The 25,206-nt window shown below is 39.2% G+C and overlaps 1 protein-coding gene across 2 annotated transcripts in view; it reads right to left on the minus strand.

Moving 5' to 3' along the window:
* The window catches only part of FGD6 (FYVE, RhoGEF and PH domain containing 6), a 79,957-nt gene that overhangs the window by 7,204 nt on the left and 47,547 nt on the right, over positions 1 to 25,206 (minus strand). The window contains exons 9-19 of one of the 2 annotated variants that reach the window (XM_027679904.1): positions 22,536 to 22,586; positions 19,631 to 19,689; positions 19,466 to 19,537; positions 18,938 to 19,006; positions 17,232 to 17,315; positions 16,019 to 16,098; positions 11,227 to 11,329; positions 10,563 to 10,709; positions 9,630 to 9,732; positions 7,585 to 7,712; positions 921 to 1,049 (exon numbers count right to left, since the gene is read on the minus strand). In XM_027679904.1, coding sequence (XP_027535705.1) covers positions 921 to 1,049; positions 7,585 to 7,712; positions 9,630 to 9,732; positions 10,563 to 10,709; positions 11,227 to 11,329; positions 16,019 to 16,098; positions 17,232 to 17,315; positions 18,938 to 19,006; positions 19,466 to 19,537; positions 19,631 to 19,689; positions 22,536 to 22,586 — 1,025 coding nt within the window. Of the gene's footprint in view, positions 1 to 920; positions 1,050 to 7,584; positions 7,713 to 9,629; positions 9,733 to 10,562; positions 10,710 to 11,226; positions 11,330 to 16,018; positions 16,099 to 17,231; positions 17,316 to 18,937; positions 19,007 to 19,465; positions 19,538 to 19,630; positions 19,690 to 22,535; positions 22,587 to 25,206 lie in introns of those variants that run through there. The other variant, XR_003533674.1, reaches the window with a different exon arrangement.

A 25,206-nucleotide genomic window follows, 5' to 3' on the forward strand; every position in this document is an offset into this window, starting at 1 on the left:
AGTTCTAAAAATAAAGGTTGGCAGGAACAACCCAGGAACAAATCTGAGCACAAACCAGGAAATAACTAGAGTGGATGTGGTGTGAGGGTGAAGAAGGGTAATTCTTTACATGGCCAGGATAGGTTGGGCCTTACATTTTGAAAGTAAGTGAGGAATAGCAATACCTTTAAACAGATGCTTTGGATGTTTTGCTCTTGAAAGCTAGTAGCACACTCTAACATATAATATAAAATTAGCCCAATATCTTCTGGTGCTACAATACATCCATATGTTACAAAACATTCAAAGATGCAATGAGGCTACATCCTCAGCACATACTGGGATGTGCAGAGCTTTTATACACACACACACACATTTATATTGAATAGAGATTATTCCACACTGCAATAGGACTACACATCCTAAATAAAAAAGCAAATGTCATTAGATAAGATGCATTTCTTTTTTTTCTACTGCATCACTGTGTATCAAATAACAACTCCAGGCTGAAAACAACAGTTTGAGAAGAAGAAAAGAGATTTAGTTTGCTCATTTTCCAAGCATTCAAAAGACCTTATGGAACTGCAGAACAACATACTTCAAGATACTTTTATAATGTTGGCTTTGCCACTAGCACACTGTGATGCATCCAAACAGACCCCCCCATGTATTCAGCTGATTCAGAACATACCTACAGCTGAGCAATGGTGTGCAGTGCAGAGGTACTCAAACTAGGTCTGGAATCAGAAACGGCATAGCTATATCAATGTATTATGGTATCAAGCTCACTGGGCCTTTTCAAAATACTGCATTCACAATCAGATCAAATACTGTAAGGTGATCTACTTTTATAGCTTGTTTCTATATCATAAAAATAAACAACTTTGTTACAAAGACAGTATTATCATTGGATATTTTATTTCTGATATGTAGTCTCTTACCTCACTAGCAGCATATGTGTATAGCACCTTATTTTTTATAACAAACCATAGGTGTTTCCATGGTTTCTTACTGCCCTTAGATCTGTGTAGGTAGCCACTCATTGTAGAGTCTTCTGTATTTGCTGAAACCTGAAGAGGAAAAACAAAATGAATCAACAAACTCTAAGAGTACAGGTTTTCACAGTACAGGGGTATTTTAAGGAAGATTTCCAAAGCCCTGCCTGTCAAAGACTCAAATTCTTATCTGATCTCAGGTTAGTGTTGCTAACTAACTTACATGGCTGAAAGAACAATTATTTTGTGTGGAAAATACTGTGGAAAGTATTACAGAGACATGGTTGATAGAAAGAGGCCATGAGAGAGACACTATAGCTCTGGTCCCACGGTAAAGGAAAACTGCTAGAAGGTCACTGTATCTCTGTGAAACTGTGTAGGTGACAGAAGAATAGAATAAAGCGGATGGGAAAGCAGAACAAATAGCAAATAAGTAACCATAAGAATGTGAAAGAAACAGCATTTGCGCAAATATAACTTAGGTAATCAGAAGCCAATGATGAGCTAGCGCTTGTAATATGTATGAGGCTAATTATTAACCTTTATAAGCACAAAGCCTACAGCAATAAAGTTGGATAAGTCATGATCAATCTCTATGGTCATGTATTCTTTTCCCGCCATCTACAACAAATGGTGACCTCCGACGTCTCGACTTAAAGAAACAGGGGAATCACGGTTGGATGGCAAGGTGTCGGAGCCTTAGCAGCGAGGCTGGTCAGAAAAAGTCGGCTTAAAGAGCGACTTCGGACCTGGAGCGTCGTATCGGTGAGCTCTACCGTACGTGCTGCCGAACCTTGAAGGGCTGCAACAGCGCGCTGATATAGGTATGGATAGGGAAGCAGCATAAAGTTTATTTTCTGAATTTTTGCAGAAAAAGGGGATAAAGGATATAGATCTTAAAAAGGAACTCCCAGGGTTGCTTGCTTTTGGATATGCTAAGGGTTGTTTTATTAATCCGCATACAGTACATTCCTTAGAGGAATGGCGTAAATTTGGAGATAAAATATGTGAAGCTGTTTTAGATGATGACAAAGTTGCAAAAAAGCTGGGAAAGCTTTGGAGGGTGGTTCATGATACATTGTTGCAACATGAGGCAGAGAAAAGAGCTGCAGAGCAGGCTCGTGGTATTCAGCAACAAAACAAAGAGTATTACAGAAAAGATTGGTTTTCTAACACTCCAGTCCCCCCGGCAGTTCAATCAGTCTTACTCCCATCACAGCCATCTGCTCCTCTTAAGGAGGAGGTGGGAAATCCAGATTCGCCTAAAGCTCCTGCCTCTGTGGAATCTACATCTGTGAGCGAAAAGTACTGACCCGTGGCCACAGCCCCCCCCTCCTGCTTTGGAAGCTAAAGAGCCTGTCCCTGGGGCACTTAGTGACTCGGCGGAGGCCATGGCTAAAGAGCGGAGGGAAACCTGGGCAGCGTTCGCTAAACATTGCCTGTCACAAGGCGATTCTCAAGGATTGCAGGCGGCAGAGGGCATGGCATTCCCAGTAATTTATAATCAAGTGCCAGGGGGAGGAATGACTGCTACTATTACTGCTTTAGACTGGAAGCTTTTGGCACAGCTCCGGAGTACTGTAAGTGAATTTGGTTTGCATGGGGAACCCACCAAACAAATGTTAGATTATTTTTGGGGAACTCAGCTCTTGTTACCTTCAGATCTCCGCTCCATAGTGAAAATGATACTTACAGAACATCAACAACTTTTGTTTAGTGCTTATTGGCAAGCGTATGCTAATGAAAGTGTTGCAGAAATCAGACCGCAGGGAGATCCTTTGCATGGTGTTACAGTGGATGAGTTAATGGGGACGGGGCTGTATACTAGAGGCACAAGTGCATATTGGAGCTGATAAAGTCAGAGAAGCGATGTCTTTGGTTAGGAAAGCATTAGATAAGGTTAAAGAACCAGAGGGAGTACCATTATATATGAGTCTAAAACAAGGAAGAAATGAGTAATTTGGTGAATATGTGGACAAATTGACAGCTGCTATCACTCGAGCAGGGGTACCAGATTACATGAAGGGAACTATGTTAAAGCAGTGTGTTTTGCAAAATGCTAACTCAACAGTTAAACAAGTAATAAGTACAGTGGGTCCTTACTGGACCATTGAGGAGTTATTAGAAAAAGTATTACAAATACCTACGGGAGAAAATGCATGTTTAGTCAATGCTATTCAGGATTTAGCTAAGGGGCTTAAAGAACATGCTCAGAGTTCCCAAGCTCAGGTTTGCACCCCTTCAAGCAAAGGCTAATAATTCTACAGAAGGAAAAGCTCGATTAAAATGCTACCGATGTGGAGCCACTGGACACATTCGAAAGGAATGCCGAGCGACAGGAGTTTGGTGTCAACAATGCCAAAACTCCACTCACAACACTTCTGCTTGCCGAAATCGTTCGGGAAACTCACGACGGAGCGTGAAGAATTGCAGTGGTTGCGCGCGGACACAAGTCGTCGCTGCAGCCCAGATAACCCCAACCAACAGTTTTTCACCGAACAATCCATTTCACGGACAAGAGAACAGCTGCAACCTGCCACAGCCAATAGTCCTGGATTACAACCCGCCACAGCCGGTAGTCTCGGATTGGACTTGGGAACAACAGTAGAAGTCACCTTGTTATCCACCCAACCTCAAAAGATTCCCACTGACATTTACGGGCCTTTGATAACAAATAAACAGGTGTTTGGTGCACTGCTGATAGGAAGATCATCAGCTAGTCTTGCTGGCTTATTTGTGTTGCCTGGACTTATTGATGCTGATTACACAGGACAGATAATGGTCATGGCATACACCATTTTTCCACCTTTGAGAATTCCTAAAAGACAACGCATTGCTCAATTGGACTCGAGCTGCTGTAAATGTTCCGAGCTCCAACCATAATGGAGACGGAAAGGAGGAGAGTGGAGGAGAAGATTCGCCTGTTGCTTCTACCACGACTGTATGAAATTAAAGGGTTACCCAAGAGCTTACGACTAAAAATTCGACAGTGTAATAGTTATGAAGAGTATATCCAATCACTGAATTCGCTGTATCACTTTTCATTAAGAGATTTTGGTATAGAGCATTGCTTTGCATGCAAAGAGCCAGGTTGCTTGGCCTGGATTGCTTTTAGATGTAAAACCTGTGGAAGCAAATGGTGGCTTGAGCAAATTAATTTGTCAGGTATTTGGTGTAGAAACTGTGCTTTTACATTATCATTAGAGACATGCATGTGTGAATTAGAGCAAACAACAGGTTTGCCAATAGCTGAGGCATTACGGTTATTTGAAGCTGAAGAACAAGGGGTATTAGCTTATTTGCGCTGGGATACTAATCATATTATAAAAAGATTGAATATAATCAAGAGTACAAAAATAATAGCGACTCGGTGTGGGAAGGACACACCCCTGACGACAATATTACCTGTCGGTCCCTTTGAAGGCGATCCACAACGATATCTAGATTTTTGTGTAGAGGCACATGGTCGGAGATTTACAAGAAAATGATGATTTCTCTATGGTTTTGGGTTTTAAAGACAATTCTAATAACACAAGGACACCCTAGTATCCCTGTTGGGCCCAGAGAAAACATTTGGGTAACGTTTGCCAACCAGACAGGCCAAATGAACTTCTGTCTAAGCTTAGCCTTAGCGTCAGATCCTTTTCAAACATGTTTGATTGACATCCCTTACCTTGATACAAGTGATTTTGCAGAATGGGTTAGCTCTAATCCTACCAAAACCGAGGTGGAATTAGCCTGCAATGTAACAAAAGAATGCACGAACGGCACCAAAGGTATGACGTCCCTTTTGTTAGTAGCTAGTCTAAACAGGACAATGATAGACAGCCCTAGTGAGTTACAGCTATTTGGAGCTGTGTATGGAAATGACTCTTGTTTTAGACTCAATATGAATAAGGAAAGGACCTTTCTACAATGGCAGCAAACGATTGGGAATGTATCCACCACGAACATAACAGCACAGAATCCTCCATACGATAATATAACCTGGTGCCAAGGCTATGTCAAAAATGTGTCGGTCAGTGTGACGAAGCCAAAATACTTACCACCTGGCTATTTCTTGATTTGTGGTAATAGAGCGTGGTCTGGCATTCCTAGATACCCCATTGGTGGACCATGTTACTTGGGAAAGTTGACTATGTCTACACCCACTATGAGACAAATAACGCAGTTGAAAAGAAAAAATATTCGGAACAAACGAGACACTGAATTTGATAAATATTGTAAATCAGTAGAAAACCAACCCATTAAATTTTGGATGCCTACGGCAAACTTCTTTGCATCCATATTTGCCCCCATTGGAGCAAAAAAGAGCTTAGTTCTTGTCCAGAGAACAGCTTGTTGGGTAAGGAATCAAATGAATAGAACCTCGAAAATTCTAGGAGAATTGGCTCATGATTTTGATGAAATAAGACATGCTGTTTTACAAAACAGAGCAGCTATAGACTTTCTATTGCTGGCTCAGGGGCATGGATGTGAAGAATTTGAAGGCATGTGTTGTATGAATCTTTCTGATCGCTCTCAGTCCATCTACCAAAAACTAAAAGAAATGCAAAATCATTTGAATGACTTTACAGTCCAAAAGGATCCCATTAGGGAATGGTTAGCAAAGTTAGGCTTAGGACCATGGCTCGCTGAGATTACTAAACAAGCTATTTCACTTTTGCTGATACTGCTAGCTGCTTTATGCATCGTTCCTTGTGTTTTTAAATGTATACAGAATATGCTAGCAAAGGCAATGAGTGATGTGTTTTTAACATTATCAAAAGAAAACGGGGGAAGTGTGGAAAATACTGTGGAAAGTATTACAGAGACATGGTTGATAGAAAGAGGCCATGAGAGAGACACTATAGCTCTGGTCCCACGGTAAAGGAAAACTGCTAGAAGGTCACTGTATCTCTGTGAAACTGTGTAGGTGACAGAAGAATAGAATAAAGCGGATGGGAAAGCAGAACAAATAGCAAATAAGTAACCATAAGAATGTGAAAGAAACAGCATTTGCGCAAATATAACTTAGGTAATCAGAAGCCAATGATGAGCTAGCGCTTGTAATATGTATGAGGCTAATTATTAACCTTTATAAGCACAAAGCCTACAGCAATAAAGTTGGATAAGTCATGATCAATCTCTATGGTCATGTATTCTTTTCCCGCCGTCTACAACAATTTTGTCTGCTACCATCTATCTGATCTGGAAGAGAGGTTTCCTCTGCCACTAAGGTTTGGAACTTAACTTGGATGCAACAGGACAAGAGAGGGCTGAGGACCATGTACAGCTGGAGAACACGCATTCCTACATCAGAAGAATCACAGAATCACAGAGTGGTTTGGGTTGGAAAGGACCTTAAAGATTATCTATTTCCAACCCCTCTGCCATGAGCAGGGACACCTTCCACTAGACCAGGTTGCTCAAAGCCCCATCCAGCCTGTTCTCAAACACTTCCAGGAATGGAGAGTCCACAACCTCTCTGGGTAACCTGTTCCACTTTCTCACCACCCTCACAGTAAAGAATTTCTTCCTAATATCTAATCTAAACCTACCCTCCTTCAGCTTAAGGAGGGTCCCCCTTGTCCTATCACTACATGCCCTTGTGAAAAGTCCCTCTCCAGCCTTCTTGTAAGCCCTCTTCAGGTACTGGAAGGCTGCTCCAAGATCTCCCCAGAGATCTCTCCAGGCTGAACAGCTCCAACTCTCTCATGCTGTCCTATTAGGAGAGGTGTTCCAGCCCTCTGATCACCTTAGTGGCCCTCCTCTGGACTTATTATGTTGGGCATTATCATGCCCTTATTGTGTCAGGGACCCCAGAGCTGGGTGCAGCACCCCAAGTGGGGTCTTACCAGAGCAAGAAGAAGGGAAGAATTCCCTCCATTGACTTGCTGGCCACACTGCTTTTGATGCAGCCCAGGACACAACCGGCTTTCTGGGCTGCAAGTGCACATTGCCAAGTTATGTTGAGCTTTTCATTCACGAACACCCCCAGGTCTCTCTTCCCAGGGCAAGCCTTAATCCACTCTCCACTCGGCCTATATTTGTGCTTGGGATTTCCCTGACCCATGTGCAGGACCTTGTGCTTGACCTTGTTGAACTTCATGAGGTTCACACAGGCCCACCTCTCAGGCCTGTCCAAGTCCCTCTGGATGGCATCCCTCCCATCCAGCATGTCAACTGCACCACACAGCTTGGTGTCATCTGCAGACTTGCCGAGAAAAATCACTTCCTCCCATTCCAAAGACCTCCAGTGTATATAGAGAGGTAGGGTTTAGATCTACCTTTCCTAGTCATAAGCCAAGAGCTGAGCTGGTGTAGGAGTCTTCTCACTGATTGTTGGTGCAGAGGTAAATCACAATTCATGGAAACACAGGGAAGCAAGAAAGAAATTACAATTTTGATTATCTATCTGAATCACAATCTCACAGGTGTTCATGCAGTTTACACACTGCTTCATAGTTCACATCCCTGCCTATTTAAAACTAAGGTCCAAACCACAGTTACAGATACATTTTGACTTTTGCTTCTAGAGAAGATGGCTAAAATATGGAATTGGTTTTTTGCATTGTTAATATTGATTATATAATACCAAGGCATCACTTTTGACCAATAATGCACTTACTTCTTTGAGGGCTGCAGGAATTTTTTTCTGCTTTCTTCCAGAGGGAATACTATGTAATACTGTAGACAAGGCACTTGATGGAGATTTATGGTTGACTGGGGATCCGCTCTTAGGAGTGCACTGGTTATCTAAAATGCACAGGATGAATATGTCACAGATGAAACACAGGCTGTTGATTCTTGGGCTTTTCTTCTTAAGGACAGCTAGCATTTTTATTCACATTACAGTGTTTCAATAGTAACACCTAACTACATTAAATTCAGCACTGAATTAATGGTTCAGTGTTATCATCAACACCATGAGTTAGAAATCCACAAATCACAATCAAACTAAAAAAAAGCCATAAGAACTTTAGAACTAAACAAGTTGGTCTTTTTTGTTTTCTTGATGTCGAACTACTCTTGCTCATAAACAAGGTGAAAATTAAGTCTTAAAAATCACACCAAATTTTTACAGCTGTCCTCTGCAGTTCAGTCTGTATTTTACCTCTGTTCCCCAACTCTGCTCTTCAGTTCTCTACATCTGTTAACTTCTCAGCTTTTTTCAATATGGATGCTGTAGGACTCCTCTTCCAGCATCACACTGTCATACATACACTTCTGGACATTCTCATCTCCAGAGCATATGCTGTCATTCTTCACTGCCACACACAGTTCCTTCATCTCTCTTGGAAGACTTCTGCAACACCTCACTTCTTTAAAACCTTTAAAACCTTTTTCTAGCAACACCCACCACTTCTTTACAGCCCAATCTGAAATGAGCAGTTTCACTAAATCTACTTTTAGAGTGGTCCCTGAACTTGGTGAGGCTCTGAAAAAATGAGCAGAGCAGAAGAGTCATGGGATTTGCCAGCTGTCCCAAACCTGTTCCGCAGCCCTTTTCCCAGCTAAAGGCACCTGCCACTGCCTGTAGCACAGCAGCCTCTAGTGCCCAGGACAGACACCTGCAGGTGGTCCAGACAATTGCCTTCCCGAGCACCACAGGCGCCCACAGCTACTTCAAGCGTTATCGATGCTGCTTTCCGCATCCCCATGGGATCCATAGGTTTATTATTTCACTGGGGCGTCACAGATTTCCTAATACTCCTGAGAGCTTGTGTCGAACTGGAGCCTCTGTCACAGGGAAGGGCAGCAAACTCTTTCAGTCTCTGCTTACATCTTATTTGTGTATTTTATACTAAATTATTTGGACATAATTCAGAGTAACTCTTGTGAGATGGAACTCGATTTCCACGTCACTGAGAGGTGTCTCCATTGATTTTATATTTGTTTCTGCATAATGATATGAAGCTTCTTCAAAGAGACATATTTGAGTTTTCTCAGGATGAGTGAGGACACTGATTCTGGACCTTCTCTCTAAGCAAATGTTATTACCACCACACTATCGAACCCTTGCTTTCCATAAGGCACCACACTCTTTGAAAGCATTTCAATGAAAACTGCTCTGGCTGTGGTGTTTTATATTGAAATCCATGTTGCCAGTCTTCAGTAGGCAATGGTTAGGAATTTGCCTTCAGAACTGAGGTACAGATATGCCAAATTCTTGAATTCCAGATGAGCTGAGGCTTGAGGTTGAAGAGACTCAGCTTCAATAAGATGAAAGCCTATGTTTTGACAGAGCCCCAGAGCTTAACTATCTCAGCAGCTTAGCTGTCAAAAATGAAGTTTACAGGCATACAAATTACAGAGAGAAAAAGTACACATGAATCCACTGGAAGGTCATGATAAGCTGCAAGGACATTAATATACACTTGTACCCTGTGATTAAAGAAAAGCAATGTAACACTAGTTATCTCAAAAGGAAAGCAGTATAAGCTACGTGTAATTACTGTAAGGTAAATGCATACATGTTTCTGGAAGGAAGAGCCAATGCATTGCAAATTAATTTCCTAGCTTGTTTGGCATCTTAGAATCTCAGATGCCTATCGCTTTTCAGGCACAAGCAGAATTAGACACTTGAACCCAGCAGTAAAGATGAAGCACAGATAAACCATGTTAATAAGGGTCACAAAAATAAGACAGACAGTTTGTGAAGATTTTCTTTACCTTGTTTTTGTAGTTCCCTGAAGCAATGATCACATACTCTTGCTGGCTGGTTTTTCATATAGTCTAAGCCATGTTTATTTGATGAACAAGCTTGACAGACAATCTGGAAACAAATAAAACCATTACTGTACACGATGTGCGCCTGTAAATAAGCAAATACTCAAAAGACATTCACTTCAGCACTGTTAAGCCCATCATACAATCTGAAATAGGCACTATTTTACAGTAAAACTGGTTTAAGATCTTGGATTTTTCCTGTGTCTTTATGTTCAACATGCTGCCCTTTCCTCCTCTTAAGTGATAAGTTTAAATATAAAAAAAACCCCACTGAACTATACAACTCAATAAGCCAATGTTAACAATCCATGATATAACAGAATAAGCCTACTGTGTTACTGAGCGTTTTAAATAAAAAAATTTAAAAGAAATGATTAAAAAGTCATTGTTCTCTTGATGATTTCTCAATTGCATTGAATTCTAATTCTGTATTCTCACTTGATTAAAACAAGAAAAATAAAGGTTTATTAGATGTATCTTTAATAAGTGTTAAATATAAAACAAGCTTGGTACTAACTTAAAAACAAAAATCATGATTTATCTTATGGAAATTAATGAAGAATATATTTCCTTATTTCAGCTAGCATTAATTTCTATTATGTAATTGCAAAAGCAACCATAAATAGCACCCTAGAATGCAAAATAAAAAAACATGTAACAGGTTGAAGGTTGAACACTGATCAAGTTCAAGACCTGCCTTAAGTAAAACCCAAAATCCAAACCCTAAACCACCAACCCCAACCCATTGTTTCTAATGCACATAATTGTGACATAGTACAGTGTTCTCTCAAAAAAGTGGTTGTGTGATGAGGTTCCTTTTGTGTTTGTCATACAAGGAACCTGAAGGACTAACAGAAAATCATGAAATCACCCAACCTTTCCGCATGCCCTGCAGTGATGCCTTCTCCATGTCAATGTGAATTCACTTGTACAGATCATACACATAGTGGCTCTGGTATCAGGAATCCAGATCGGAGCCTTTGATCCCAGCGGACTATCTTCTTCCTGTTTTTCTGGATCTGCCTGAGAGAACATAAGCAGAATACCTTTACATTCAGTGATGAGAAATAAGATTAATATTTATCAGAGATTATAGGAAAATGCTAATGATATTGAAAAGCCTTCTCTGACAAATTGTTATGGTCTTAAATGTTATCTACTATTTCATCAGTGACCATTGTAATGCAAGCCTGATAACAGAGCTGCATTTAATTAGTTCACAACAGCCCTGTGATTTTCAAGCTTTACCAGCCTACTTGTATCAAAAGCTGCTTTATTTTAAAATCTTTTCATTTCATCTTTCCGTTCACAAGATTACAAAGAGAAATGCAAAAGCTGGTTTGGGTTCTTTGGAAGAAAATAATTTTAAATTTATGAAGTAAAACACATTATGAAATAGTATTCTGTTCTATCATCTGTTCACTTATCATTTACCATCCTGTTTTATTATTCATCATGGAACGCCTCTTGTTTCTCTAAACACCTATAAGAAACTTTATATTCAAAAAGGGAACAAACCAACAATAATTTTGTGATATACCTCTTCAAGACTTTTGCTCGGATTAAATGTGATTCTCTTTTTTGTATATTCTTCAATTGACTTGGAGATAGCTTCTAACCACTCATCTCTTTCTGTAGCAGAACTGTTGGGGTAAAAAACCCACAAAACCAGTTTATTATTATTAACATTTAAAACTAAGCAAGTGTTGATTAGAATTTCATTAGCTTTATTACACACTGATGTAACTCTCTTCCAATTTCATTTTATAGACCATCCCCAATTCCTACTAAAACTGGCATAATTTTTTAACCGTAGCTATTTGTGTTGATTTATACTAAAAAGGATTTCTGTGTCTGTTGTTTTAATGTGGATTCCCTCCCTCCCTTTCCTCCTTCCAAAACACCCTGTGGTTGTTTTAAACTTGTCTGTCATTGCTTCCCCTTCTCCCTGGACCCTTGAATAGCCTGAATGATACTGGTATAAATGGTGGTTCCAGAACAAAGATTTGGCCTTCCCTCTTGAAGGCAACCTGAAATTTCAACAAGTCTTTTTTCTCCCTGCTTCCTTCTGTCTCAGAGTGCAGTTTGTTATACCCAGCCCTGTGAAACCCTAAGCCTCTGTCAGAAAAAAACCACACTGACTCTTCTCCTGCCTTGTGCTCCTGACTACTCCTACTACAGGTCATGCTACTTTTACATAATTCTTTTTTTTCCAAAATTTTCCATTGGATGAGCTAACTTAAAGAGATGAACAGATGAGCTTACTCTATCTCCTTATCCTACAGCTGGTGGATCACTAATCAAGAGCAAGGAAAACATCAGGCTAAAGTGGCATGGCACAAAGAGCAGAGAGAATAAGGAGTGCTCAGTACAGCAGGAGGTTGCAGCTATACTAGCTTACGTGCACTGCCAAAGCATCTCCTCTGGCCATGGGCACACCACTGTTTTCATAAATCCATGCTGTTCCTGCTGCAAAGGGCAGCCTACTGTCCTTTCAGCCACTGCGTCTTATTTTCACCCTTGTGCCAGAACACACATAGTTATGCAGTGGGCTAGACTGGGAAACAAATCCATATTAAAGTAAGCCATCAACCTGCCCTTCCTGTGGATCAGTTTACCAACTGAGTTCATCACACAGCTGAACAAGCACTTGTGCCAGCACCACGGAGAAGGCTCTGAGAAGGATGAAGAAGTTCTGTGGCAGAGAAACAGTTAGGTTGTTTGTTTAAGATGCCATGCCAGCTTTAAAAAGGGCTTCTAAAGTTTGAACAAGTATCCATTGCCAACATTTTTTCTATTCCCAACTTCTTGACTGGTATCCAATAAATTAATCTGTTTAATCCAAGTAATTGAATAGAAAGATATAGAAAGGAAAGCCAGGGAAGAGGAAAGCAATGACTTACACTAATGAGGGGTCTAGCACCAATTAATTAAACCATTATTGTTTAGTGGTTTTGTAGGTGAATTTGGAAGCTTTCACCATCTTTGAGCCTTCAAGGAAAATACTTTGAACTGGGGTTTTGAACTGGATGAAACTGAGTACTATAGAGAATCAGAGAGGACAAATCTAGTAAGGTAAACACATGGGAAGCCTGTAAGGCATGAGCAGAAAAAAAATATCTAGTGCACACACAACAACAAAATCAGAACAAAAGGAGAGGAAATAAGATACAGGCAAAGGCAAAGCAATGTATTATTGTCTGTCCCAATATCTCACAGTCTGAGTGGAACATTTTGTTCAGTTTATTTACTTTTGCTTCCTCATCCGGAAAGAACAACTGGTCTGCATTAACTACATAATATTCATAACTCTAATGAACTCCTTTGGCTTTTTTCAAAATCTGGTTACATTTAATTGGATTCCTGTAACTGTATTAAATTTAAAGTTGGCACAGTTTTTCAAGATTAAGCATCCCCCCCATCATGTGGAGATTGCTATTTATGGAGCAGCTAACACCCTAATATTTCACCAGGAAGCTTGTGCTTGGTAGGTTTGCTAGTGCTAGCCTTTAGGATTGTTTACAGTCCTTCAAAACTTAAGAGCAAAGGTGGTGCCACTGGCAACTGAATTGATGTAATGGTTTGCTGCAGCAAAATAGGCAGTTTCTTCCGCTGTCACTCCCAGGCCTCCCCCCACAGCTGCCCAGCCCTGCTGCTTCCCCTGCTGCAGCTCCAGTATCACTTCCAAAAGTGATCTGCTTACTAAAATTGCAGGGTTTTTAAACATTATTATTTTTTTTATTTATTTGATATTTAACATAACAGTAGAAAGCTTTAAATGGACTGCAGAGAGCCCCAGCAATGGTTACTACTGGCAAATGCGTGTGCTAGGGGCACACACACATCACAGCTGCTCAGTGGCCCTAGGAGGGCTCACAGACTTATACCTCTCTTGTTTCCAGGATCAGAGCACCTCTCCCAGCTGAGCTAGCCTTGCCTGAGCTATCCTTAGTGAAAGCAATGCAGCTATGTCTGCCTGAGGTAGCTCTTTGCTTGCCTTATTGAGGGGGACGGGGCCAGCTGGCCTCAGACCATGTCAGGCTGGCATGACTGTTGTCTTCAGGACCAATCCACTACTTCTGTGCAGTGCTGTATCATGCAGATGTGCTAATTCGTTCCTCTGATGAAGAGATTTCTAGTACAATACTGCACTGTACCATGAAAAACAATTCACATTCCTACAGATATCCCAGGAAAACTGAAACCTCAACCCAGACTAGATAAAGCAGAACACTAATGCAGTCAGTAAAACTAAACCTGAAGAGACAAAGACTTGTCTAGGTACTAATCTATACTTCTGTTATTAACTGGCCTACTTTGTATTAATAGCAATTTTTCACCAGCTTAATCACTCCCTTCTCTGCCTCATCTCTTAGGATCATTTCAGAATCTCTTTGGTGTACACTCCACATAATGCTTATTATCTGAAAAAAACTCAGAAGTGAAAATTGTCTCCAATGTCTTTAATACTAATTTGAACAGTTTTGCAATTGAGATTTTTACCACATGGGAGCCAAGAAGCTGTTAGAATGAGGCATCGTTCAAAGGAAGATGTAGCCTGTATTGACAAGATCCAGATTCTTTTCACTTTCAGGATATTTATCAATAGGAACAACATAATTAATTGGGAAAAAATATATGCAAGCACCTGTTGCTGGTAGTTTTTTCAACTGTTTCCCTCCTACACCACAATAGGCCCAGTTCTGCTTACAGACAGAAAACAATCTGAAAACTGTCATTTACATCTGGGGCCCCCAGCACTTCCTTCTTGCCATGCAAATGCAACCTCCCTCTATCACTGTTGTGTAACTTAGGGCTCTGGCACACCCATAGCTTCCAGTAAGTATAAAAACAATACAGCTAAATGCTCTCCAAAGATGCAGCATCACTAAAAAAGAAAAAACAAATCAGAGTAGCCTTAGTTGGTAAAATGAGGTAAATTCCAGCAATTTCAAGGTCAAGACAAAAGCAAGTCACAAACCATGCTGAATTTGATTAAAATGTTATATGTAGGGGTTTTCCCCTATGAACCAGCACATATTTCACAGGAGTTGATTTTAACCTACCATTTAATCAGTTCCTCAAAAAGACAAGTCTATCCTGTTTTGTGGAAAACAGGTAGCTTGTATTTCAAGATGATATTTTCAGAAGTTCCAATGATTTTTTGACAATTTTTTAAACAACTGAATTAAAAGTGAAATGCTGTTTCAAGTCAAGCAGAGATAAATCCACATTGTCTACTGCCATCCCATAAATGCCTTCACGTATCCCTATGACATCCAGTCACCAAGGCATCTAAGCAGCACAGACCTGCTCATATTACACTGGAGCAGAATCATACCCTAAACTGTGAAATGCACCTTTTTTTTTTTCCAAGTGTGCAGAAGAGCTATAAAAAATATTTGAGTTTGTTGAAGAAATATAAAATTCTCATTTCAAGTGTGTTGTTATCAATTACTCAGGCAATTGAGCTACTTCCTTTGGCAATTTTGACAATGTTAACCTTGGTCTACCCCTCAGCTACAGATACTGCTATCTTTATGCAGACATTCTCATGTTGGTATTTACAAGGTCACACAAAAAGCAGCAGTCTGCCCTTGCTCAGCCTTGCTAAACAAAGGAGAGAACATGTCTTTCTTCATTGGTATCAGCACTGTCACAAATGTCAAAATATATAAAACTTCAACTCAAGCACAGTAAAAACAACAATCCACAAAACCAGGCCTTTGCTAAAGGCATCTCGGTGAAGGTGACCTGAGCTGCTCCGGTTTAGTGGCCATGTATCCTTTTGCTGCTATATGGAGAATTTGGTTTTCTGGTAAAGACAAGCACCATTGCAGTAATTGTGGCCATTTCCATAATTTCAGGTTCACAAGATCTGTTTCCTGTTTCAATTGCAGTGTTATTTTTGCTAAAAGATCAGGATGACTTCTTCCAATGTATATCAGTTACCAAAAATAACATGAAAATTTATTGTTAAGCTTCATATCCTGTCCTGTAGATGCAGTGACAGAGCATATCAATAACTCTGGAAGAACAAAAAATACTGAAAATCAAAGCCTAAAATTAATTTAATTGAAACCCTCTCAAGGAAAGGCAGTGCAAGGATAATATTTCAATGTACGTGAAGTTTCTGAAAGTGTAGCTAAGCTGAAAAAGAGGAACCAAATGAGGGTTTTATTCACTCTGATTAACCGATTCCCTTTATTCTGTAATCACTCTAGGCAAGGGTAACTTTTCATTACATTAAGCCCAAAACAAGCTATAAAAAGCTTGTGTGGCCCGTTTGAAACCACACAGTTTTAAAATCATTATCCATTTGGAAGACTTACCTCGCTGAAAGAATGAAGGATCTCTCTACGCTTTCAATGTTCAGTTCATTCTGATAGGCTTCCTGGGTTGGCTTTTTAACCTTCAGCCAAAAGAGAAAACTTTACATTCAAACTAAAATGGTACTTCTGTTGTTGCTTTAGTTTTACTTCCTGTAAAATCTCTTACATTTTTATTGCAGAAAGGGTACATTGGAGAGAAAATACTCAGAAGAGGAGATCATACACCAGTCCAGAGGGCCTAGCTACACCAAGATTACATGCAGCCCATCCTTTTATTTCACTGTAGTTCCATACAAACACTGGAGACATACAGGGGAATGAAGCTCTCAGAGACCTTCACTGTGCTTCAACATGCCCAGGCCATGTTTTCCAATAAGCACCTGCTCCAACTGGGAAAAAAAAAAAGGCACTGCTGCTGCTGCAGGACAGGATTTAGCCCACTGGTGTACCCCAGAGTGAGCAAGGCCTGCACCACCCTGTTGATCTTTCTGAGCTACCAGGTTTCAAACATAAGGAGGTTTAAAAGTCAAGAGTGGTTCTGAGTCACTACAAGACATCTGCTGGCAACAGAGATTTTGCAGCTCTGCCTGTGAAAGCTTGGACCTGGGTGCCAAATCTGCACTGCAGCTGGACTTGGTGATTTTTTCTGACAGGACCAAAGACAATGATTCCCAAGGCAATGATTTGTTGTTCCCACTGTCATGTCAGAGTGTGTGTGCATGTCCCTTATTGCTACACCCAGAGGGGCTCAGGGCTTCACTTTGATGCTTTTCACAAGGGCTCAGAAACAAAAGCCTTATCTTTCCTCACAGTTAGCAAATCTTTATAAACCAGAGATTTGACCCACCAGGAGTTTATCATGCAAAGACGTCTAATCTCTGGTTGTGGGCAATAAAAAGCAGTTAAAAGGAAAAATCGAGGCAGTCTAAACAAAGTACAATACGAAAAAGAAGTAGACAAACTATTTCAGAGTAGGACAACACTGGGTGAAATGCAGCTGAGATGATCCTACGGCAACAGAGTTTTTTAGGGAAACCTAGACAGCAATCCCCACAGGTCATATTATACAAGCAATGTTAAGCCTGTAGGATTGCTCTGGAATGTAAGTATATTTAATATCTCTTGCCAACAGTAAACATTGTTGTGTTTTGAAAATTTGAAGGCCTGAGTTCAGGTAGATTTGGAGAAAGACTCATTTAAACAAGTGACTCACCTTCATTCCAGCCAAGGACAACATATTGTTGAGTTTATACATCCCTGACTGGACTGGAGTAGTATACAACAGGGCATCATTGAACTGTAATACAGAAGCAATGTTTTTAATGACTAAAGACTGTTAAAAGACAGGTAATTCAGATGCATTTTACTGGAAGTACAGAACTCCTACACCACTGAGATAACTGCCCAGAAGGGCATCCTCTACTTCCTATTATTCCACTTAGAATCCAAGAAACATTTTCATGTATGAATTAGATAACAATAGGTATCTATTTATATCCTCCTTGTGTAAATACACACTTGGCACATGAGTAAACAGTGCAAAGATGTCAAAGAACAGGCTGTCAAAATGGACAAAAATGTTTCTCATGTACACAGCCATATGATATAGCAAACTACTTTAAAGGGATATTAGAATTAACCATTCAAACAAACCAAAATAATCCAGAAACTTGGAGATAGCAGAATGGAGATTAGCAATTTATGATTAAAAGGACAAACTTAATTATATGTACCATGTGAATTTTACCAGTTTAAAGTGCATCTACTGTTTATTTCCTGTTCTACCAGACTCAGATTCATTCTGCACACTTACTGAACAGTTACTAAGACTTTTTTTATTTTCTGTGCTGTTCAACCCATGGATCCAAACTTCATTTACTGCACAGAAACAGACGCCAAAACCTGAAGTGTCTTGTAAGTTTTTGCTATGATGTTCTTTGCAAAATAACTAAACGTTTCAGGAGCCTTACTAAATCTTCACAACATAATCAATGGAAAAATCACTGCTCAAGTGTCTAAAGGTATAAACACTAGTCTGTACCATTTATATCTAAAACAAACAAACAAACAAAACTAAAAACCCAAACCAAACAAACCCATTCCCCCAAAAACAAAACAAAGAAAATCCAAGCCAGAGACACTCAAATTAGCAACATGTAATTTGTGAAGGTCAGCTCAGGATAGCACTAGATTTTTGAGAGTATTACCATAACTGATTCCATGACTCCCTAGGGAAATATTTATTCATACTATAGTAATCACAAGACAGATTTCAGCCAGGACTGTGGACCAATAATGTCATAAATTACACATGATAACAGCTGCTTTACTGTCTAAATAGAAGAGATAAACAAAAGGTTCAAGTGGAAACAGAAACTTCAGAGATGCACAGAAGTTTCAAAATAAAGCAGTAATAGAGACAGGAAGAGAACCCAGCACTTAACTTCCATCCCAGTGCTCTACTCAGGATGCATGGGAGCTCCTGCAAGGGAAAGGAGAGAGGAGGAGGGAGGGAGTGGGGAAGGAGAAAGGAGGAAGAAGGGGGCAGGGAGGGGAGGGAGGGAAGGGCGCAATAGCAGTGACAGAGTTCTAGGTTTCAAGACCTGGTACAGTTAAGTGGGATGGAGTAACTGTGTTTGTTTCCTCACTACCACAGATAATGTCTTCTCGTAAAAGCTCTCAGATTTTAAATAAGCGTTGTTCAAAATAGTACATTTTAGTGAGAAACGGTTTTCTACTAAAATTAGTGCATGTGCCACAGATGATCTCTCTAAATTAGAACTAAATAAGTAGAACAGCAACAATTGGTCATTTTTTCTACTACTTGCAGTTATTAGTTACTTATGTTTACAGTGTAATGTTTCAACCATTTAAAATTACACTCGTATTAGACACACAGCAACATATACAACATCTTACCAAAAAAAACATTCGTGGCTGCATGACCTTCCGTGACAGCTTCATCAGTGTTCCCTCTTTCAGAAAGACCTAGTAAATTAAACAAAATTAAAATTAGGTTTTTAGGGTAGAAGCCATGCAAATGAGCTGACTTCTTCATCACTATTATGATTATGATTATTATTACTACACTAGAGGTGCTGCAGAAGTTTTGGGATTCAGGGTTCCCTTTCTGAGAAAACCTGTTTATCCTTAGGTTCCTCTAAAAGCGAGTGTGAATGACTGCATTACAGTTTTCCACGCTGCACTTGAAACCACAACAAATACAAGGTTAAGCTTGAGGACAAAAACCTGCCTGCAAGGTATCTAAAAAATGTCTAAAAAACACCCCACACATATGGAGTGGCAGTATTCACTTGACTGTTAGAACTGAATAATAAAGCAATGGACCATTTTTCTTCTTGGTATGTGCCAGCTCCAGTCCTTTGCTTGCATATCATCTGTGCTGCACTTTACTGCAATCTGCTGAATGCCATCTGGAGGACCTACCCTTCCTGGTTGTACGATCTCATGGTGTCCGTTTAAACTGTATTGGATCTGCATGAGTTTCTGAAAGTTATCCTATGGGAAGAAAAAGCAGAAGATAAGTACTTGCCCTTGCATCCATGACTTTTTTTTTTTTTTAAGACCAGCTTCATAAGTCAAAATACTTACACCCTGCTTCATGATGTCATTGGCATGGTTTGCAACTTCTATGACAACAGCTAAAGCATCTGAAGGATGAAGAAATAATGCTTTGGTTATAGCGACTAGTTAGCATTGGTATTACGTAAAGCACAGGTACAATATTGCATTTCCACATAATTCCAAGATTTAAGGACCTGATTGTACAGTCACTGCATTCAGAAGCACTTCCCATAAATCCCAGAATCTTTCGATCATGGTTTAATAAATATGCTCTAGCAAGTCATTGCTTCAACTAACAGTGTCAATTATTTCTTACAGCTAATCAAAACAGTCCACAAGCAAAATTAAATCCCAGTTTCTCACACAACAAATTACTTACTCTATTTACAGGAGAAAAGTTAACAATATTTTAACAGAGACTATGTAGGGACTAAGTTTTTTCCGTTTTACCCAACTGCCACCAGTGCTAGTCACAGAAGACCACCTAGAAAAATTATACAAATCTTTGCCATTTCTTTCTTCTGCCTTTAGTTTTACTTCACCCTCAAGATACCAGTCAAATATCATGTGAACACAGTGAGTGTTCAGTCCAAGGATCCATCCAAGGATCTTATCCAAAAACCTGTAATTTACTTAAGTAGAAAAAAAGAGACTTATTGAGTTGAAAGCTAGGACAACTGTTCTGATAAAATGTAGTCTCTAAAGCATTTGGCACCTTCTTCTAAGTAATTCAAGTACACTAAGGCACTTCAAAGAAAGGACCTATATTTGGTTGAAAATGCACAGAGAAGCATACCAAACCAGGTAAAAACAAAGCCTTAAGGTTTTTTTCCCAGGTAATAATTAGAGTATTAGTACTGTAGAATGCATACACTTCCCTTATTGTTGAGTCATATTTGGAAAGAAAGCATGTTGAAAGAGATAGCTGTCTGAACTGAAAGGTTCAGAAGGTCATGAAGCCTTATAAGAAACTTAACAGATGTGAACAAAAAGCTCGTCCTAAGTCAATCTAAGGAGAATTTTTGTACAAGATTTTCATGAACCAAGGCAATGCAAGAACAGGAGTCAAACAGTTAAAATACATAGCAGATATCAAGCATTTGATCAAAATTTAAGTTTATATAGAGATATCATAGCATCAACTGAGCCTGCTGAAAAAGAGCTGGTGGTCTCCTAGTAGGAAATATAAGAAATGTTGTGCTGCTTCAGGCAAAACACTCCCCAGCTCCCATCTGCATGGAATATGATGAAGGGAAATTTAGCAAATTCATTAAGACAGAAACGAGTACCTCAATCTTTCTGTTATATGTTTCTTCATCTATCAGTTATATCTATTAAAAACTTAAAATTTTACTCACTGATTTCAAGGAAGATTGAAGAATTTTAGAGAAAATTAGAAAATTTTCTGTTTATTGAAAGGAAAGTTCCAGGATCTCAGGATCACTGACATAGCCAAGACTAAATGAATCTAAATAACAACATAAAATAATCTATAGGGATAAAGGGCATTCCACTTATACCACTTAGCTGAAGTAATGTATTCAAATGAAGATTATCAAGAAGAATTGTGCTATTTTGGAATTTTTCCAAGAACAGTAACCACAACCAAGCCTAGTCTCCCTCTTCACTCCCCCCACCAACGGAATTTAAGAACTAAGCAAAATCAGAACCAAGTTAAGCTTAAACATTACAAGAACTTGGTGAGTAAAGATTAGATTTTCTTTTCTTTACCCAGGTTCTAAGATAGACTATCAAGCATCTCAAATTAACACTCTTATTGTTACAACTAAGCTTCAGCTTTTATCTTTGAGGTATGAAGGGAGAGAAAAACATTGTGGAAGGTACAACTACAAAAAATAGAGAAGCTGGAGAAATCACAAGAAAATGTAAAGTAAAATATATATTTAAGTTGCTCACTTTTCAAGTGGTCAACTATTTAATGTGCAACACAAGCATTAGTTTGTTCATAGCCATAAGAAGCACAAGATGAACTTAAAGAGACATCGGTTAAAATATTTTTGGCTTCTATCTTCACTGTACTCAAACAAATATGTCTAAATGTCCCAAGAAGGATATTTATTCATATATTTTACAATATTGTATCAGCAGACAAAGCAAACTTGGCTCAGTGCACTGAAGGCACTCATTGAAGTCCAATCAACTACAATTGCACAACCCTCCTAAACGTAATGGGCTTGAACAAATGTCACTAAAGAGTGAAATAAGTGACAGGGTCTCATGCAAATGAAATGGAAACATTGACTGGGAGCATTTTTGTATTGCTAAGGCACACACTGCAGAAGGAAACAGCCTGAATGTGCACTGCATTAATATGCTTGAGTTAAACCTGTTTAATCCCACACTACTATGAAACGTGTGGTCCCGTCCTCTTCATCACCAACTATTCCTGCTCATTTCCTTTGATCTCCTTTTTCCCCACATGCAGGCAAACTTGTGTAAGTCACCTGTGTTTGTGCAACTTGTGACAACTCAAAATGGAGAACTCCTCAAGTTAAATATAACTCAAGGCAGCTCCTTTATCTTGTTCACTCCTGCCACATGAACACTTGTTCTGGCACAAGCCAGAGAGAGGATGAGGCCAGAAAGGCTTATAGTTGGAGAGAGCAGCTGGTAGACAAGCTGCCTATCATGAAAGGTCTACAGATGCAAGGACTGTCTCTTTCAATAGCAGTGCCCAAAAATATCTGTTTAAGCTGTCTGGGGAACTTCACTCTTACCTCTTGGGTGAGCTGATATGACTGTCAGCTCCACACTTTTTTGAAACACAAGCTTGCAATCTTTTAGTATCTCCGCTGAGAAACTTAGAACTAAATAGAAAACATTTCTAGTACTGACTTAACATTTTGCAAGCACTTAAAATCTGGAAACATCATAAGTACACAAGCTGTTTTTTCTTTAAACAGACATTTACCTTGAGTATCCCTATAGTCCGCAGATTCTTCTAAAAGATTCTTTAAATAATCTGTATAAAGAAAAAATAATATAGATATAGTTTTGTTAAATAAATAAACACCACCAAAAAGTAGTAAAAAACACCTTTTTCCTGAAAATCTGCTTTTCAGGCAAATCTATGCCACAAAGATCTACTACCTAATCTTTTAAATCTGTCAAAGTAATAACAAAGTGAAACCTAGCATTTCCATAAAGAAAGTATGTCTTTGTATTTGCTCAGTGAAGAGATGACTATTGAAACAGTGGCTTTCTCCAATGACAAATGGTACATTGTATATATTATTCCAGAAAAAAACAAGCAAGTGAAAAATAAGTACATACGTGCAATCACATTTAAGCTGAAGGAAAAAATTTTGAAGATTATAGATATTTGCCTGAGCACCTAACTTGTTTATAGAAGCTAATAAAAAAAGTAGTCCATTACAGAAGATCTCATTATGATTAATATTTTTCAGTAATAAAAATAGTATATGCCCCTCAGTGTTCAAATAGGCATTTCTGGTTTTCCATTATAAATGTAGTTCAACCACGAGATGGCACCCTCAATCCATTGAAGACTTGGTAGTTTTAAAATCTATTTTACTTAGCATTTAAAATTAACTCCAAACGTATGACTATACAAAAAAACATTCCCTTTGAGTTTCCATTCCCTAGTTGAGTGTCTAGTTCACCAGGAAGTGCAATACCGTGTCAAAGATTAATATATATCCTCAGTAAAAAGTCAACTATTTATTCTCTATACTCTACAACTTTGAACTGCTTAAAATTGAAAGCAACAAAACCAGAAACATTCAAAGAAATATATGTTAGGTTGATAAAAGCAACAAATACTGATTTATAATTACCTTTTAAATGAGGTATTAAGATAATAGAGGATCTACTGAAAACTAACTATATGCTTTGCAGTTGTACAAGTTTCACGCAGGAGTGAAATAATTCAACTCCCACATGCTTGCCCTACCCAAATTCATTCTTTTATTCAAAAAGGATCAGGAGCCAATTGTTCCTGCCTTTGTAAGATGTCTTGCTTCATGCATGCCCCTCAGAGACCGCTCAGTGTATTATAATCTTCTCCTCATGCACAAAATTAAAAGGGAATTATGAAACATGTTTCTGCAGTAGAATTGCTACAAAGAGTGAGAGAACCTGTCATGTTTAATGAAAGTTTTGAGAAAAACAGAACTACAAGAAGAGAAACATTTGGCACTGAAATTTTATTTTTTGGCAGAGACCTAAGGGAGGATCCAAGGGAGAAGCATGAAGAGCAGGTTGGAGTGAAGGAAGAGGAACCAGCTGGGAGGCGTGGACGGAGCACTGGGAGATCTGGCTGGATGGGCCAGGGAACGCCCACAGCTATCTGCTCTCCTCAGAGTTCTGCCTGATCATTAGCAGGCCCTGGATAATGTCTGATCTTTTAAGACAAGTCTGACACGGCACCAAGACTTCTCCAGCTATACTCCATTAATATTGCATCTTCATGTCCCTCAAGATCTCATGCTGTAGTAGCTAGCAGACATTCTAGAGCAATATTTAGCGCAATATTTCCATTAAAAAAATGTAGTTAATCTTGCTTCGCTTTGGATTATGCTGGCAAGAAGCTTGTGTAAGAGAAAAAAAATTAACAGGAAGTATTTTGAAAAGAACTGAGAAGAATTCACAGTTTTTAACTTGGTTTAACCTGTAGGAACCTGTCGCAGATATGACACCAGCTGTCCTCTCCTGCCCTGCCTGCAGACAGGTGCTCCCTCAAGTTGGAGCTGTGCCATGCTGCTGAGGCAGAGCACTCTTGGGACTCCACCACAAAGCCAACAAATTAAAGCTTTAAAATTGCAACTTGATCTTCATTGGGGTCAGCACAAAGGACTCCAGCAGTAATCTCCCAGTGTAAAGAATGAGTCCCTACAGCTTATACAAAAATAAAAATAAACCTGCCAACCACTCGCTCACCTCTTCGGCCTGGGAACAAGAGGTAAGGTGGGTATATTTTCCTCATCTGCAAATGTACAGCTGGTTTTCTATGACACTGTCCCTAGTACATGGAGAAATCCAATTTAATATCCAAAGTAATTACAGTGGTAACTTAAAACCAGAGACCCAAGATGGGAACTAATTATTTTTTGGCATAGTCATGCTTTATGACATGTTCCCCAAAACAACACTTTACATCACTCAAAAACGTTTTGGATGGGTATATTCTTGCATTTTAAATTATATCATCAGTGAATATAAGAGAGAAATTTAGAGATTTTAACATAACTGCATTAATTTAAAATTCTGCAGCTTTTGTATTGCAAGACTGGAGCCAATAAAACAACTGTAAAATCCTGAAAATGATAAGTAGCTAATTTTCATTGTAGTACTCTTTATGTGCATCTGGTAAGTGGACCTCAGTTCATAGCTAAAACTCAGCTTCAGAGAAGCATCAGAACAGATATTTTTAGTCTGTTCTGTGAATAAACACTGGAAATTCTGTGCTTGCAACAGCTTTCTGGCAGTACTGGCATAAACTATGCAGACAAGCCAATTTCAAAGACATGAAAAACATTACAGAAAAATTTTGCAAAAATATTCCTAGATAAAATAAGTACAGAAGACAGATATTAAGATGAAACGGTATCTACTGCTTTTGC

Source organism: Neopelma chrysocephalum, unplaced genomic scaffold (assembly GCF_003984885.1).
Source record: "Neopelma chrysocephalum unplaced genomic scaffold, ASM398488v2 Primary Assembly neopelma1_59, whole genome shotgun sequence".
Lineage (NCBI taxonomy): Eukaryota > Metazoa > Chordata > Aves > Passeriformes > Pipridae > Neopelma > Neopelma chrysocephalum.